Here is an 18706-nt window from a genome sequence, read left to right as displayed (position 1 = left end):
AAACACAGGGTGATTAAATCAGAAGTAGGTTAAAAGTGTGAATTAATAATTGCGATACTAAAGTGTTACCAAACCCAACTTTCTTCACTACATTTTAGTAACATAATTGTAATGTTTATTTGATTCTTGAAGTATATTTTGTAATTTTTACATGTTTGCAAAATTCTAAATACTGTAAGATTATTGTACTAAGTATTAGTTTGGGGGATTTGTACTCAATCACAATTCAAACAGATTACCTGTACTTTTTTACTTAAAGGTCGCGTGAAGTGGTTTGAAACATGCATTTTTATTCAATGTTTGACAATCTCAACTGAAACATGAAGCGAGACTAGGAAATAGTGTAGTTTAGGGTTGTCACGATACTGGAATTCTGTACCAATAACATTAACATATAGCATTTGATCGCTGTTGAGCGTGTTCTTAAACAGCAATTTTTTGCCATTGTGTTCACATCCTCAACAGAAATGACTGTGATGGTCATCAGTTCACCAAACTCACTGCTGTTTACTGAGTAGAACCACAGATAACAGTAGTAACAACAGATACAGGGACAACAGACACAGGGACACTGGAGTGTTTTAAAGTCACGTCGATCAGCTGGCTTGTCTATAAGATGAATTACGAGCGATCCGCTGATGAATCGCAGCTTTAAAACACTCCAGTGTCCCTGTATCTGTTGTTACACTCAGTAAACAGCAGTGAGTTCGGTGAACTGATGACCTTCACGGCCAAATCACAGTCATTTTTGTTGAGCACATGAAAACAACAGGAAATCAGTGCTGTTTAAGAACATGCTCATTAGTGCTGAAATGTCAGCAGGAAATGGTCCTTTTTAAAACTTCAGTATCGATTGGTACCGAATTCCAGTATAGTAAAACTCTAGTGCCTTTAATTTCCTCCCCATTAATAGTGTTTTGTTTGATCACAGCTTTTCCAGTAAGAGTGGTTGAGCTGAAGCGTGTCAAATAAAATGCAAATGAGAAGAGTCTTGAAGGAGGCGGGACATGTAAGACACTAGTGAGCATTTGATTGGTCTAGATTTGATGAGAAACCGAAGTATGAGGTGACGTGAAAAAAATGGTTAATAATTTAGGTGGAAGTGACTATCTGCAGGCTTTGGATGTTTATATCCAGTTCGTGTCTTCTAAATATGAATTGTCACCGTTTTGGAGCACAGTAGCTAATACAGTGGTCTCTCATTAATCTTGGGTGTTACGTCCTAAAAATAGTCTGCAATATATATATATATAAAGAGCTGTAAAACCCCTCACTACACTATTTTCTCAGATAGGTGTTAACATTTTCACATTTTTCTCTCTTGTTTAAACACTCGCAAAACTACTTCCTTCCTTTAGCATGTCCAGAAGTCCAACTTTTTGATAGTTAGCATCTTCCTCTGCCTTTTGGCAGCTAACCTTGGTGCCTTTGATAGTGCAGAATGTTTCGTCAACATTGTGGGGTTTGTTGGGGAGAAAACTTGCAAACATACAGTACAGCACTTCAATGTCACACTAGGGTTGTACAATATATCGTTTCAGCACTGATTTCGCAATGTGATCACTCATAATAGTCAAATCGCAAGTATACGGAATGTTGAGTCTGGATTATAATTTATCATTTCACAAGGAGGCCTGTGACTATGTGAGGGATTTTGTACATTTAGGCATAAGAAATTGTATAGTTTAAAACTTTGACAAATGAATAACCACTGAATTGTTTATAAAGCAAAGACTATGCAGTATTATTTTACATTGGAATATTCAATTAATGTATACTTGAATACAGTTTGACTCCTAGGAAAACAATAAATCAATGTTTATTTAATTTGTATCCTTTTCTTTATTGAATTTATTTATGCTTGTAGACAGTTTCTTATATTTTATGCATATGCACTACACAACAGAATCCCCCCAATCAATCTAAAACTATAACAGGGTATATGCAAGAATCTTCAAGGTAATTTCAAACCTTTTTAAGACTTTTTAAAGACCTCCTCAGAATATATTAAGACCTCATCGCCACTTCATTTCTAATCAGTATCAAACTTTTATCTTAATAAACAGTTGCTAATAAACAGTTGAAGTTAAAAAAATCAATGGAGCACAAACCATGCAACAGAACTTAGATAAGCTCGGAAGAAACAAAGCGTGATTGTTTTCAGCGACAAGCTTCAGCCACTATTTAAACTTGTGTTTCTCCAACCAGGAGTTTGCAAATTAAAATTTTCCCATTTTGCCGTCTGTTTTACTCTATGGTTTTGCAACATGTGGAGAGCATCACATCACCTTCCTGAGTGTGTCGCAAATTATGTGACATCACCCGAACAGAGGAGCTTGGCCGGACGCGCCCCGGTCCAAACAAATCGCGTAGATCGAGCAGGCCGTTGTTAATATTAGGAGGAAAATTAATATATTTAGGCTTTTTTGGAGTCAAACACTTTGGACAACGCTTGAACAAAAATTAAGACCTCGTCTTATCGAGGGCTGCACGACATATCATTTTAGCATCAATACCACAATGTGTGCATCCCATAGACTGTAAAAGATATGGACGTAGTATCTGTGATGTCACCCATAGATTTCTGAAAACTGCAAAAGAAGCTACAAGTGGGCGTGGCCAATCGGCGCCATTTTGTTTGCGCATCATTGCTCCAACCAGGGGTAACCAAATAAGGGTAAAGAGGCGGAACGTGAGCGAAGTGTTTGGTTGTAAACTATGTCAATAAAGTGTTTAGTCTTTTAAAAACACTGTTGTAATACATTGAGTCACTAAACATTGTTCTTATGACGTTTTTCTACAGATGAAAAACGTGAATTACATCCAAATACTTCAAATATAGTCTGTGTTAGTAAATGCAAGGCTATTTCAAGGCTAATCCAGGCATAACACTGTTTTACAACGTTTCAGATGACTGTTCTAGAGCCTACAGCTAATCAATCAGTCAGATTCTGGAGTGCTTTACAGGTCTAAAGAAAAATACAAATGATAAATGATCTTAAATAAAATAAATACATTTATGGAGATGGTATACAAGTATATAATTACACTCACCTGGAAAATGGAGTCAACTTGAATGGATTGTGAGCACAATTAAGCACACACAGCATGCCATATCATCTGACAATTGTAGGCAATAATTCCAAAAGGCAATTGACTGTTTAAAGCCACATAAAACAAAACAAAAATACAATGTACAGTTGAAGACAGAATTATTAGCCCCCTTGAATTATTAGCCTCCTGTTTATTTTTCCCCCAATTTCTGTTTAACGGAGAGAAAATTTTTTTAACACATTTCTAAACATAATAGTTTTAATAACTCATTTCTAATAACTGATTTATTTTATTTTTGCTATGATGACAGTAAATTATATTTTACAAGACACTTCTATACAGCTTAAAGTGATATTTAAAGGCTTAACAAAGTTAATTAGGTTAACTAGGCAGGTTAGGGTAATTAGGCATGTTATTGTATAACAGTGGTTTGTTTTGTAGACAAACGGAAAAAAATATAGCTTAAAGGGTCTAATAATTTTGACCTTAAAATGGTGTTTAAAAAATTAAAAACTGCTTTTATTCTAGCCAAAATAAAACAAATAAGACCTTCTCCAAAAGAAAAAAATATTATTAGACATACTGTGAAAATTTCCTTGCTTTGATGAATATCATTTGGGAAATATTTTAAAAAGAAAAAAAATTCAAAGGGGGTTAATAATTCTGACTTCAACCGTATATGCCAAGTTCAGTGGCTAATCAGCCGGAATCAGCTGAGATGAAGTGACGGCGACCAGCGAGACCTAGCGGTCACTCAAGTGGCCCCGCCCTTAATTATGCAGACTTATTATAGCTTATTATAAACGAAACGGAAGAGTTATAAAAAAATTCACCCCCTTACAGTTGTCAAGAAGGGTAATATTAGCTGTATGAACCAAAATCTTTCTTTGTACCAGGCTGTAAACACCTTTTTTTCTGCTGTAAAGGTGTCCATTTTAACAGTGGGGTCAATAGAAATTGGCTCTATGGAACCAGGACTAGCGGAATTTCGATGAATTGCAGTTTTATTTACTTCTGTATTAGCATCACGAGGGAGAGCAGGAGGTTGCCGCTTGGTGCATCCGCAATAGTCACATCGCAAAGATCTGCAATGTTGAGTCTGAACTATAGTTGAGCGGAAGCTACAGAATTGTATTTAATCACTACATTTGTACAAAATTTATGATTTACGCTAAATAAAATTCTTATTTAGAATTTTTGTCTTGTTTCTAGTCTATCTCTCAAATATCAAAGCGAAAACAAATTATTTCACTTGCCCCCACTGGCAGATAATAAAAATTTTTAATAAAAAAATTCTTAATTGTGAATTATTTCTTCTGACGGTGAAAACAAAACAATATTTTTGTTATAAGAATTTTATCACATTTGGACTGGAAACAAGACAAAAAGTAGGAAAAGATTTTTTTCTATTGCGGTTATTCTGTACCTGCATACTGTTAGACTCCCCAGCAAATCTTGTGAAACGGTATTCATATCGCAATATTTACTGCAGAAAAATAAATTAGCACAATATCAGATTTTTCCAATATTGTGCAGCCCTACTCAGATGAACTCCGCATTACATCCCCGTATGTCAAAAAACAGTAGGTGTGATTATATAAATATTTAATTGTGTATATAAAAAAATATTTATTCATTATTAATGTTTGAACTACTCTTTTCTGTAAATGCTACTGGCTTTAATGTAAAATATCACTTCAGTGCAAATGACCTAAAATGATCTAAATACATATTTTGACTGCATGTATACCTGTCTTCTCTCTCGGCGTGACAGAATGTGTCCGTTCAACACCCTCCACAGCATCCGCACAGCGATGGTCGTGTCGATCCACAACAGACGGAAGCCGTGATAGTAATGTTTCACCTCATCAATAACACGTTGCCGTATTGTCCGTCGCACTGGTTCGGCATCCACCGTTGGGCTATACACTGGTCCGCCCTCCTCCAGCTTTTTATTTCGATCCTTCAGGGTGCGTAAAGAGCGCTCCACCTTTGAATCATCGAGCAGCCGGCCTGTGGTGTGAACCCACCGGACTGGAGCATTCTGTGGCCAGGCTAATGTTCTGTGGTATGTGGAGTTGGTGTGGACTGGCAGGGCAGGGTCGGGTACTAAGATAGCACAATAAAGATGAGATCTGGACAGGCGTCGCTGAAGCACAGAGGAGTTGTCCAGGTACTGGACAGATGATGCATGAGGCCAGACGATTCCTCCAAGCACACCAGGACTGAGGAAAACAGAGAGCATTCAGTAAAGCTAAACAAGCTTTGATTAAAGGTAAAGGACATTCAAAATTATATATTATTTTTATTTCAAATAATTTGGTTAACATCAAAGAGGGTTTTCTTCAAAGAGGGTTTTCTTCATCACAATTTCATCACAATTGCAAATGACATGCTTATTGTATAAAAAAGTTATACAAAATATACAAGTTTTACAAAAATTCTCAAGCTTTTCAAGTTGCACAACACTGAGTAAAAATGTTGTGAACATTGCTTTGTAACATTTTGTAATGACACCTTGGCAGAACCATTTTTTGTCTTTTTGTCCAACTTTTTAACAAAACTCAATTTTTCATGACAGTGACTTACCACCACTTCATAGCTTCATTTTTAAAATACAATTCATTTTTAAAAACTAATTTCAGAATTTAAAAAAAATCATTATTTATGCAATTGTAAATGGAGTGTATAAACCTCTGAGATGCATTCAACAGTATGTATAAATAGTAGGGCTCCACAATACATGTTGTTAGATAGATCTAGCCACTATCAAGTGAAATTATATTCATATCTCAATATACAGAATTATAAGAATTATTTTCTTTTTTAAATATTTCCCAAATGATGTTTAACAGAGCAAGGAAATTTTCACAGCATGTCTGATAATATTTTTTTCTTCTGGGGAAAGTTCTATATTTGTTTTATTTTGTCTAGAATAAAAGTAGTTCTTAATTTTTTTCTTAATGTATAGAAACTATTTTAAGGTCAAAATTATTAGCCCCTTTAATTATCAGTTATATTTTTTTGATAAGTCTACAGAACAAAACATTGTTATACATTAACTTGCCTAATGCCCCCTAACCTGCCTAGTTAACCTAGTTAAGCCTTTAAATGTCACTTTAAGCTTTATAGAAGTGTTTTGAAAAAATCTAGTAAAATATAATTTACTGTCATCATGGCAAAGATAAAATTAATCATTTATTAGAAATGAGTTATTAAAACTAATATGTTTAGAAATGTGTTGACAAAATCTTCTCTTTGTTAAACACAATTGGGGAAAAAAAATAAACAGGGGGGCTAATAATTCTGACTTCAACTGTATACTGCCAAAGAACAAAATCTTACAATCTCAGATTTTTCAAATACTGTGTGGCCCTAATAAAAAGAGGTAAATGAAATTTTAGATGCTGTTTCTTTGCCCCTTGTTTAATACCAGAGTTACATGCTGGTTTCATGAAGTCAAATTTAAGACTTTTTAAGACCCTTTTAAGGCCATTATGATTGAGATTTTTGACTTATACGTGGCTAAACAGAAAAGATTTTCGGTAATGGCCCGGTTAGACCAATAGAATTGAGGAAAAAAAAACAAATGTAGGTATTTCTTAACCACATATTTTAATGTGTCAAAACAAGAAAACTCTAGTTGTATAGACCTTTTTTTTTTTAACATAACGTTTATTTTTTAATGAAACTACACGAATAATAAAAAATGAATTTTTTTGCTTTTGGTCCAAATTAATTGAGTATCTCCTATTCAACCTAATGTGTTTCTGTTGTTATAAAACCTTAAGTTTCATGCCTATTTATAAATATTACGTCCACTCATACTAAAGTAAATAGTTTTTGTGTAAATTGAAGATTATGTAAAGGAATATATTACGGTTATTATCATGAGTAATCGTGTAATTGTTTTTAGTTTTCTTTTTCTGATTAGGCATTTTTATTTTGAAAAAACTGCTGTAAAATGTGTAACAGCTGTTGTGAAATAAACATCTCTTTGCAATAAAAAAAATTACTTTATTTATATTTATTTATTTATATATATTTATTTATATTTATTTATTTATATATATATATAAATCATTCATTCATTTGCTTTTCGGCTTAGTCCCTTCATTAATCAGGAGTCACCACAGCGGAATGAACTGCCAACTTATCCAGATTTATGCAGTGGGTGCCCTACCAGCCGCAACCAATCACTGGAAAACATTCACACACTCATACACTACACTACACTTTATATATATATAAAATTATTTCGATAGATTGTTGGTGATTGGATAGGTTCAGCCCGATTGGGTAACATTACTTCAACAACTTCAACAACACAATACTTCTGTGAATGTAAGACCTTTGAAGGCTTTTTGAGACCACGCAGACACCCTGACTATCAATTTCATTTCATTGACAACATATAGACTTATTTCTTATTCTAATCAAATGCTATTGCAATCCATGTAACTTCTTGAGTTACATGAAAGATGCACAACAGCATGTTATTTACTTATGTTTTGTGAAGAGTATACCAAAAATTGGCAAAAAAAACTAAATGAAGTGATGTCTACAAGACAGCATCTCTTCCTATCATAGTGCAAGACTCACCCAACCATTGTTCTAAGCAAGATGATTCAGAATGTTTATTTCAGCGTATCTGATATGAAAACCTATGAATAATTCCTATACTCTACAAAACTATGCCTAGTAAGTGTATAAACGTGTTCCATATCGTCATATATAATATAACTTCTTAACTGCTGTGTGAACTAACCACCAGAGTCACCTGGTTATGACAGGTCTAAATATATCAACAAGCAAAATGTTAACTATTAATAAAATAATACCTTCATTTTTTCATAGTGATATTCCCCTAAAATTATGTCTGATTTTCATCATAGAAAATGGGTTTTGACTTCTGTTTGAATTGCATGAATTGTGTTTGGCTTCCTTTACCTGTTTGTAGCTAACCGCAGTGCCGTGCAGTTAAAGCATGCGCCTTCTGACAACTTTCCTGAAAGAAGGAAAAAAATAAACCATTGGATCATCATATAGAACAGTGACAAAAAAGTTTTTAAAATAATCTGTCACCCGTTATAATAACATTTCATAGTTTCAAAAACACCATGCACAAACATCTGCATGATGCATTAAACCAGTGTCTTAGCCTTTGCTTGCTCTTATAACGTGTCTGAATGTTTATTCATGGTAAGATGATAGGATATAACATAAGGGGGGTCATGGAGAGTGCAACAGGCTACATGCCAGCGTGGGATCACAGAAAAGGACAGAGAAAATACTTGATCCCCTGCCAGGGAAATATAGCATCACTGCCAAGAGAAAGGATACACAAATGAAGGTATTTAGGGGCCTCATTATTACAAATATGACAAATTATTACAATATAATTTTTCATATTATTTGGTACACTGAAAAAAAATTATTCAAAGATGATTCCTTGGATTTACTCAATTTTTTTACGTTGAGTGGTTGTAAACAATTTATTTGGGCTGAATTTAAACAAACAAATTAAGTTAACAGTTTTGCATGCAACACTTTTTTCAGTGTATAGCTAATTACTACAAAAAAATTAACCATACATTTAGGAAAATTTGGATTTTTTTATTTATTTACTTTATTTTAATTTACCAATATTACTAAGGCAAATAGTTTTCATAGTAAAAAAACAAACAAAAATATATTGAAAAAACACCTTCTGTTTTGTCTTAATAAAATAAATATAATCAATCAAATTTTATTTGTATAGCATTTTACTACAAACAAGGTTGACCAAAGTGTCTCGTTTGTTTCGTTTGTTCTTTCTTTCTTCTTGTTTTGTTATCTTTCTTTTGTTATTTATTTCTATTGTTTTCTTTCTTTCTTTCATTCTTTCGCTTCGTTTCATTCGTTTGTTCTTTCTTTCTCTCTTTCTCTTTTGTTCATTCCCTTTCTTTCATTCATTCTTTCGTTCTTCGTTTCTTTCTTTCTCTTTCTTTATTTCTTTCTTTCGTTCGTTTTTTCTCTCTTTCGTTCATTCTTTGTCTTTTTTTTCTTCTTTCTTTTTTCTTTCATTCATTCTTTCGTTCTTCGTTTCTTTCTTTCTTTCTTTCGTTTGTTTTTTCTCTTTCTTTCGTTCATTCTTTGTCTTTTTTTTCCTTCTTTCTTTTTTCTTTCATTCGTTCTCTTTCTTTCTTTCATCCATTTTTTTGTTCTTTGTTTCGTTAGTTTTTTCTTTCTTTCTTTTGTTCTGTTTCATTTGTTTTTTCTTTCTTTCTCTTTCTTTTGTTTTTCTTTCTTTTGTTCTCTTTCTTTCATTCATTCGCTCTGTTTCGTTCATTCTTTCTTTCTTTTGTTCCTTCTTTTTTTCGTTCTCTCTTTCTTTCTTTTATTCTTTCGCTCTTTGTTTCGATCTTTCTTTCGTTTGTTCTCTTTCTTTCTTTCTTTCGTTCTTTTTCATTCTTTTGTTCTTTCTTTATTTCGTTTGTTCAAACATGACCCTAGTATAACTAGTTCTAGTTCTGTGTCCATTCTCACCATATCCTCAGTCACGATTCCCTCCATTAGTACTGAATGAAAATTCGAGCACTCAGTGCACAGGAAAGGCTCCAGTTTTATTTGTGCTTTGCTGATTGATAAATCACTCAGATAGATGAAAATCTTAATTTCTTTGGTCACATTGATAATCCAGAAATCAATGCTGTAAAAGAACTGATGACTGTTTTGAACACTTTTGATCTGACTCAGCATGTTCAAGGACCCACACACAATCGTGGACACACTCTTGATCTACTTATAACTAAGGGTTTACACATTTCATCAACTGTTGTTAAGGATGTTGCACTATCTGATCATTTCTGTATTTTCTTTGATATATTGATCACTCCAGCTATTAAAGACAGATCTGTCTCTGTCAGAAAGAGATGCATAAATGAGAACACTAATGAGCAGTTTATGAAGGCCATATCGCTAGCACCAAGTATATCTGCAGACTCTGTTGATTCTCTCCTTGATTTGTTTAACTCTAAAGTTAAGAATGTCATAGATGACATTGCTTCTGTTAAAGCCAAGAAGATAACTAGCAGGCAAAGGGGATCTTGGACTAGGTCCCCAAAAATACAAATGACGAAAAGACAGTGCAGAAAAGCTGAGCGTATGTGGAGAAAGACCAAACTAGTAGTCCACTATAATATCTATAAAGACAGTCTTCGTGCTTTTAATATGGAACTAAAAACTGCTAGGCAGACTTTCTTTTCAAGCCTTATAATCAGCAACGTAAACAATGTTCGTAAACTCTTTGCAACGATAGAGAAACTCACAACCCCCCCCAGTCGGATTCCCAGTGAGCTACTCTCTGAAAGCAAATGTAATGAGTTTGCTCATTTCTTTACTGACAAGATCAATAATATCAGAAAGGCAATCAGCTCATCCAATCAGCCAAGTTGTGTCGACGTCAGACTAGCTCAACCACAACTTAAGAAATCAGACATTATGTCCGATTTCATGGCAATCAATGGCAAAATCTTAGAAGAGATCGTGCAAATTATGAAAACATCAACCTGCAGTCTTGACACGCTCCCCACATCATTCTTTAAAACTGTGTTTACCTGCTTAGAAATGGATCTTCTAAAAGTGGTAAATGCTTCACTTCTCTCAGGGATTTTTCCTAACTCACTTAAAACTGCAGTTGTTAAACCCCTCTTGAAGAAGAGCAACCTGGATAATACCATATTAAGCAACTACAGGCCCATCTCAAATCTCCCTTTCATTGGCAAAATCATTGAAAAAGTTGTTTTTAACCAGGTTAACAAGTTCTTAAACTTCAAGGGGTGTTTAGACAATTATCAATCTGGTTTCAGACCACATCACAGTACAGAGAGCGCCCTTATAAAGATAATCAATGACATCCGCCTAAATACAGACTCAGGCAAACTAACAGTGCTGGTACTGCTCGATCTCAGTGCCGCATTTGACACTGTCGATCACAGCATACTTCTGGATAGGCTGGAAAACTGGGTTGGGCTGTCTGGGACGGTCCTCAAATGGTTCAGATCTTACCTTGAAAGAAGAGGTTACTATGTCAGTATAGGTGACTATAGGTCGAGGTGGACACCCATGACATGTGGAGTCCCACAAGGTTCAATTCTGGCACCTCTCCTGTTCAACCTTTATATGCTCCCTCTGAGCCAAATAATGAGAAAAAAATCAAATCTCCTACCACAGCTATGCTGATGACACTCAGATCTACCTAGCCTTACTGCCTAATGACTACAGCCCCATTGACACCCTCTGCCAATGCATTGATGAAATTAACAATTGGATGTGCCAAAACTTTCTTCAATTAAACAAAGAGAAAACTGAAGTGATTGCGTTTGGGAACAGAGATGAGGTTCTCAAGGTGAATGCGTACCTTGGCTCTAAGGGTCAAACAACAAAAAAATAAGGTCAAGAATCTTGGTGTGACTCTGGAGTCAGATCTGAGTTTTAATAGTCATATCAAAGCAGTTAGTAAATCAGCATACTATCATCTCAAAAACATTGCAAGAATTAGATGCTTTGTTTCCAGTGAAGACTTAGAGAAACTTGTTCATGCTTTTATCAGCAGCAGGGTGGATTACTGTAATGGCCTCCTCACTGGCCTTCCCAAAAAGACAGTCAGACAGTTGCAGCTCATCCAGAACGCTGCGGCCAGAATTCTGACCAGAACCAGGAAATCAGAGCACATCACACCTGTCCTCAGGTCTTACACTGGCTCCCAGTCACATTCAGAATAGATTTTAAAGTATTATTACTGGTCTATAAATCACTAAACGGCCTAGGACCTCAATACATTATAGATATGCTCACTGAATACAAACCTAACAGATCACTCAGATCTTTAGGATCAAATAGATTAGAAATCCCAAGAGTTCAGTCAAAGCAGGGTGAATCGGCTTTTAGCTACTACGCCCCTCGCTGCTGGAATCAGCTTCCAGAAATGATCAGATGTGCTCCAACATTAGGCACATTCAAATCAAGACTGAAAACACATCTGTTTAGCTGTGCCTTTACTGAATGAGCACTGTGCTACGTCCGACAGATCGAACTACTATGTTTTTCTCTTCTTTTTAATTCTTTTATAACACATTTTATCAGCTTTTATTTTATTTTATTTTTATTCTTACCATTTTTATGTTTGTTTTTATTTCACTTATAATTGTTTCTTTTATTCCTGTTTATGTAAAGCACTTTGAATTGCCACTGTGTATGAAATGTGCTATATAAATAAACTTGCCTTGCCTTGGTCAGACTCCGAGATCATTATTTTAGCGAGCCGTCTATAGGTAGAGAAACAAAGTATTTTGATTTCTGTCATCTATATTTTGTAAACATTTTCAGTGCCTATTTGTATTTTCACTGCAGTTATTTTATGTCTAATTCTATAAATCACATTAAACACTACTTTGAGACACTGTTCACAGTTAAACAATGTTGAATAAAAATTTGGTGATGAAAAACGCATTTTGTGCTAATTTAAGAGCAGTTAAAATAGAGCAGTCAATTTTGACCAGGAACACTAAAGTAAGGGGCGGGATGTGAGCATGACAGGAGGGTTAAAATGTGCAAACTGAAATCTGTTTTTAATACAATATTACAAACTACAATCTACAAAAATAATCCAAGAATATACATATAACAAATATTTAAATTTCCAATAATTCACTGCTAATTTAATATTTTAACATAGCTTCTTGTTCACAAAGTTAAATAACTGCCAAGAAAAGCTTCACAGATTCTTATAAATCTAAGACATTTTATAGTTTTGTCCACAAAACTAGATGCAAAAAAAATTAACAGTTAAATATTACAGCGTTAAAATGAAATGTAAAAAATATATATTAAATGAAATAATTCTGTAAGAGATAGAAGCAAATCTGTGAAATGAGGGAAAAAAATACATTTCATACATACAATAACACCACCAATAACAAAAAGACTTATGCAATGATCTACAAATGTTATGTCATAAGGTGTGCAGCCCAATAAAGCTATAGGTCTTGCCATCAAGTTGAAACAGCACTGACTATTCCATCGAAAGCTTAAATATGACTCACTTAACATTCTCTCGTGTTAACTTTTCTTTGGCACTTAATCCGCTTCATTTGTGTGTGAATCTGTCATTACACCAGCTCCACACAGGTTACATCAGGACAGACCTCACACAAGTGAAGAGTTTGCACAGCTCACATCTACATTAAAAGCCCAGCTGGATTTTCCCCTCTAAAGCATATGATTAATTACACATACTGCTTATGTTAGACTACAGCAATTCCCGGAAATTTACAGTTTACTAAAGACCGCACATACTGCAACCGTCTGTCAGCATTTCATGATAGACAATATATTCAATTCAATTCAATTCAATTCACCTTTATTTGTACAGCGCTTATACAATGTAGATTGTGTCAAAGCAGCTTCACATAAAAGGTCACAGTAAATAGGAACAGTGTAGTTCAGTTTGTAGTGTTTAAGTTCAATTCAGTTTAGCTCAGTTCAGTGTGGTTTAATAATCCCTACTGAGAGTCCAAATATTGAAGGGCAAATCCAACGATGCGCAGCTCTACAGATCCCGAACCATGCAAGCCAGTGGCGACAGCGGAGAGGGAAAAAAAACTTCACTAATGGCGGAAGTGAAGAAAAAAAAAAAACCTTGAGAGAAACCAGGCTCAGTTGGGCACGATCATTTTAATTTCTCCGCTGGCCAAACGTCTTGTGCAGAGCTGCAGTCTCAGTGGTGGAGGCTGGAAGCTGGCCTCAACGAAGACTCGTCTGTCTCTGGACAAAACACGTGCATATAGTCACATTGCAAGATACGCAATGTTGAGTTTGGATTATATTTGACCAGGAGCTGCGGAATTCTATTTAAATACACTATTTAAATGAAATTTATTTGATGTAAAAAAAAAAAAAAGTAAAAAAATTTTGAATTTTTGTCTCATTTCTTGACCAAATATCTATATTTCAAAGCAAAAACTCCACTGGCAGATATATTTGATTGTTTTAGGAAAAACTGCAAATTTTGCCTTATTTCTAACGTTTTTTTTTTAGATATTTGGACTAGAATTGAGATGAAGTAATGGCATTTTTTGCCATTTCCGTACCTGGATACTGTTAAGACTCCCCAGAAAACTGTCAAAAAGTGCTATTTAAATCATCTTGTTAAACTGTATTAATTTCGCAATATTTATTACAAAAAAAGAAAAATATCACAATATCATTTTTCCAATTTTTTGCAGCCCTAACCAACCATCAGATTTAAAGCGCAGAAAATAGTCCGTAAAAGTGAATGCTTGAACCATTGTGATATATGCTGCTGCTGACTGCGCATTTTCTGTGCTTATTTTTGGTTAACAGTAGTATTAGGCAAATAATTAACCAAAATAAAAGTTTGTTTTGACATAAGACATGCGTGTACAGTATTCTATATATTTATTATGTGTATGTGATAAAAACAAAATTATACAAAACAATTTTCAGAATCGGCTTTATTGCAAAGTGTGTTTACACACACACACACACACACACACACACAAGGAATTTATTTTGGCTACAGAAGCGACAAGTGACAATATGAAAATAAATATGAAAAAAAGACGACAAACATTAAACAGAGATGCAATTAGACAAAAAGCTCTGGATGTTGAACTATACGTAAAGATTTGTTATAAATTATAAGGTGCTGTGTACAAATGCGTATGAGAAAGTATTGCATTGTATGTTGTTATAAAGTGCAGTGTACAAGCGTGTATGAGAAAGTATTGCATATGTTTATTGGCACAGTAGGGGAATATTTAACTGCTCATGAGGTAGATGGCCTATGTCTGGCTGTTTTTGTGCTCTGTTTTCTTTGTTACATAGATATTTAAATTTATTTATAATTTGTATCCCATACACATACTTTTATGTAAAAAAAATATCATATATAAACTGTCTCAAATATATGCATGCATGTGTACATTTATTCATTCATTTTCTTTTCGGCTTAGTCCCTTTATTAATCTGGGGTCGCCACAGCGGAATGAACCTCTAACTTATCCAGCATATATTTTTACACAGTGTATGCCCTTCCACCCGCAAACCATCACTGCACTGTAAAAAAAAATCAATTTAGCTTACCCAATTCACCTATACCACATGTCTTTGGACCTGTGGGGGAAACCAGAGCCCCCGGAAGAAACCCACACGAATACAGGGAGCACATGCAAACTCAACACAGAAATGCCAACTGACCTAGCCGAAGCTCGAACCAGCGACCTTCTTGCTGAGAGGTGATTGTGCTACCCACTGCGCCACCGTGACACCATGTGTGCATTTATATATGCATAATAAATATACACAGTGCACACACTTAAATTAGGTTAAAAAAGTTTTATTTTGAATGCAATGTATCGCAATAAATTTTTGCCAAGCACTTGTTAATAACTATTTAGTTGATAAACAAAAATTCTGTTATTAATCATTCAATGCTCCATTAACAGTTCTGTGCACCAAAAAATAACTAACAAGTCTGCTATTTTTTCCTATGACCTTGAATACCTGTGCCTTTGTTGCCTATAGCAATGTTCTGCTAACAAAAACATAACTTTCCAATAGCAAAAATAGTTGAAGTAGTAGTTGCAAATAGCAATGCAATGAAAAAAACTTTGTTCTATCACTTGCCAAAGTGAGGTACACACTTTTGTGGACGGGTTTAGTAGCTTTACACAATTATAGGCTTTATTTTAAACAAAAAAACAAAAAAATACTTTTTTATGACTTTATTACAACCGATATTCAAAGCTTAATTCTGCAATCTCTATAGAAGTTTTGAATGTAAATATGTGACCAAAATTTGACTCAGTATGAATGGTCATCAATGAATGCTATTTGGCCATTCCAGTAGTTTTTGTAGTTCCATTGTTAACCTGGAAACTGACTTTTCACAGATTCCCGACAATTGACAAAGAAAGTGCATAAAACTTAAATATGTGAATGACTGAAGAATTTTTAGATTAATTTACCCCCTATGAAAAGGAAAGTGATGGGAGTGTATCACGACTGTGCAGGATATCCCTCTACTTACAGTAAATATAACTTCAGGAAACTCCCTTGTATCTGGAGTAAGCTAATAAAGCTATTCTCACCCATTCTGTCTGCATCCCACGTAAACACACACACACACACACATAGCAAGCACTCAGTTCTCCTTTCCCTGAAATACAACAATCCATCAAATGTGACTTCCTCTTGAACTATTCCCCTCTTCAGAACACTCTCTAGAATACATACTTAGTCTAGTGATTCTCTGACTTCTTCGCTAACAGACAGAAAGCAGGGGCCTGACTCAATAATAACCAAATCATTCTCATCCAAATGCCTTGCCTTCAGCAGTATGGCATAGGACCTTTGCTCCAATGCCCAGGTGAAGACTAATCTCAGTAGTCTTGCTCACCATAATGTTCATTACACGTGTAAGACCCTTGGCCCAATGCCCCCAGTATACAGTCTAATCCTACTGATGCCAGGATATTCGCACTGAAGGATAAATGCATTCCGTCTACTTTCACTCTCTATATTTAGCTCTATAGGACATCTAGCCTTGAATCTTGAGGTCAGTCCACTGCTCAATGTCCATTAAATAGTAAGCACTCTTAAAAATAATGCAGGAACACAGTTTACAGTGATGCAATACAAGAGCTAATGATCTTTAGATGTTAAAAGCTCCAGACTGTTGCATATTACGGCCCCAGGACTATTACTTCAGGCTGTGGATTGAAAGGTAATAATAATGTAGTTAAGCTTTTTCACAGATTGATAATTTCACTTATGACACTACAATGAAGAGATGTGAGGTCTGATTTTAATTTTGTTTGGCCTGTATAAGTATATTAAAGGCTAATTATAAATTCTGCGTAAACCACTGATGGTGACAAAGAAACATTATTAAAAAGTATACATTAGAACTGTCATTAATCAAACAGCGCCTGCTTATAATGATGACATGTTAAAGGAACTCGAACACAGAGAAATGTAAATCTTCATGGGTGTTGTCCAACTTCCTTTAAGGGTGTAGAAAAATCTAACACAACCTTGTGGTCACAAATCTTTGTATTTACAACTGGAACAGTTTCAGGGTGTGGTGAAATGGAGAGAAAAAAAAAAGTTGAGGATTGGCTTAAAAATAATCTTTCTTTGCATTCAATTTCATATCTCCAGAACTGTCGCATTAATAATTGACTGCTGATCTAATGGTTGGTTAGGTGTAGTTAGTTTAAAAGCAAAAGGTGTAGTTTTTAATCCTAAAATCCTTTCTACTTATCCTACAGTAAGCTGTGTAAGTGATTAATAAACTGATTTTACTAATGAATGTAAACACTGTAGCATTTTCGCAACATTGCTCTGTTTGTTTAGCAACCCAGTCAATTCGTTCCATGATGTTATCTGTTAGTATTATATTCAATAATATTATATTTTATATATAATATATATGTGTATATATATACACATAAATATACATACACACATAAATCTACATACACACATATATTTGGCGTGACGAGACGCTTACTCCACAAGAAGAGACAAGACACAAGATTGGGTTCTAGAGAACGAGATGAGATTTTTACAGAATTTTTAAGAAATCTTCAGTGGTGAAATACATGAAGGGAAATAGTTTATTCAACTGAAAAAAAAAAAAAAAAAAAAAAAAAAAACTACAAAACAATTTAGGTGCTTTTTTTTTCAACTTGTAATGAGTGTTACCTATATTTTAATGAATTCTATGCAGTAAAGGACATGCAAACACTGCTAAATATTTTGCTAAAATATGAATGGAAAAAGTGTATGTACATAATTTGAAATATTAGCAAAATATTTGTTAATACATGAATGGAAAATTCATTTTTATTGGACTGAAAAAAAGTAAAACAATTCAGGTTTTTTTAAATGAACTTGTAATGTTATTTTACATTTATTTTAATGAATTGTGCCATAAAGGACATGCAAACACTGCTAAATACTTAGCTATAAACTTTACTGACTGGCTTCTTCCCTGTACAATTTCACATGAGAAATGAACTCCTTTTCAGAAATTTTGCACAAATTTTTAATGTATGTGTACATGTCATTTTTGGTTTTTAATTTTTCAACAGTTTCACTTTCATTCAGCAACAGCTTCCGTTTTTCCGGACAGCGTAAACGTGTTCGGTGATGATGATAATGATGACGAGAGGTGCATGTGTCTACAGGAGTTCACTGTGTTTACGTGTATGTGCACGCACTCGGAGGAGATGTGTGTCTGTGGTCCTTTACTGACTCGATGGGTGAAGAGAAGTGTCAAACGGCTGAGTGTGTATGGCTAATCTTGTCGCAAAATGCAGCTAAAAGTCTTACACAACAGTAATAGTTTGATCACGTCGTTTACATTACGTTTGTACTGCATTTCAATCATGCGACTGAAATAGGAATACTTCACATGTGTTAATTCCATTAGTGTTTATGATGATTATTGCTTTAAGCATATCTAAAGTGCTATTCCATCGTATGTTATGATCCGCGGTTAATGTGTGTGGCTGCAATTGTAGCAGCCGCTCCTTTTGGAAGCAGCAATTCTAGAACTCAGGTGAAGAACAAAAAAACTGTT

The 18706-nt window shown here is 34.5% G+C and overlaps 1 protein-coding gene across 2 annotated transcripts in view; it reads right to left on the bottom strand.

Moving 5' to 3' along the window:
* Window positions 1–18706, bottom strand: part of letm1 (leucine zipper-EF-hand containing transmembrane protein 1) — a 60598-nt gene that overhangs the window by 35209 nt on the left and 6683 nt on the right. For both annotated transcript variants that reach the window (XM_056470360.1, XM_056470361.1), the window contains exons 2-3: window positions 8005–8062; window positions 4805–5279 (exon numbers count right to left, since the gene is read on the bottom strand). In XM_056470360.1, coding sequence (XP_056326335.1) covers window positions 4805–5279; window positions 8005–8062 — 533 coding nt within the window. The remainder of the gene's footprint in view (window positions 1–4804; window positions 5280–8004; window positions 8063–18706) is intronic.

This window comes from Danio aesculapii, chromosome 13 (assembly GCF_903798145.1).
Source record: "Danio aesculapii chromosome 13, fDanAes4.1, whole genome shotgun sequence".
In the NCBI taxonomy this organism is placed as follows: domain Eukaryota; kingdom Metazoa; phylum Chordata; class Actinopteri; order Cypriniformes; family Danionidae; genus Danio; species Danio aesculapii.
The sequence above is the reverse complement of the archived record's forward strand: the minus strand, read 5'-3'. Positions and strand labels throughout refer to the sequence as shown.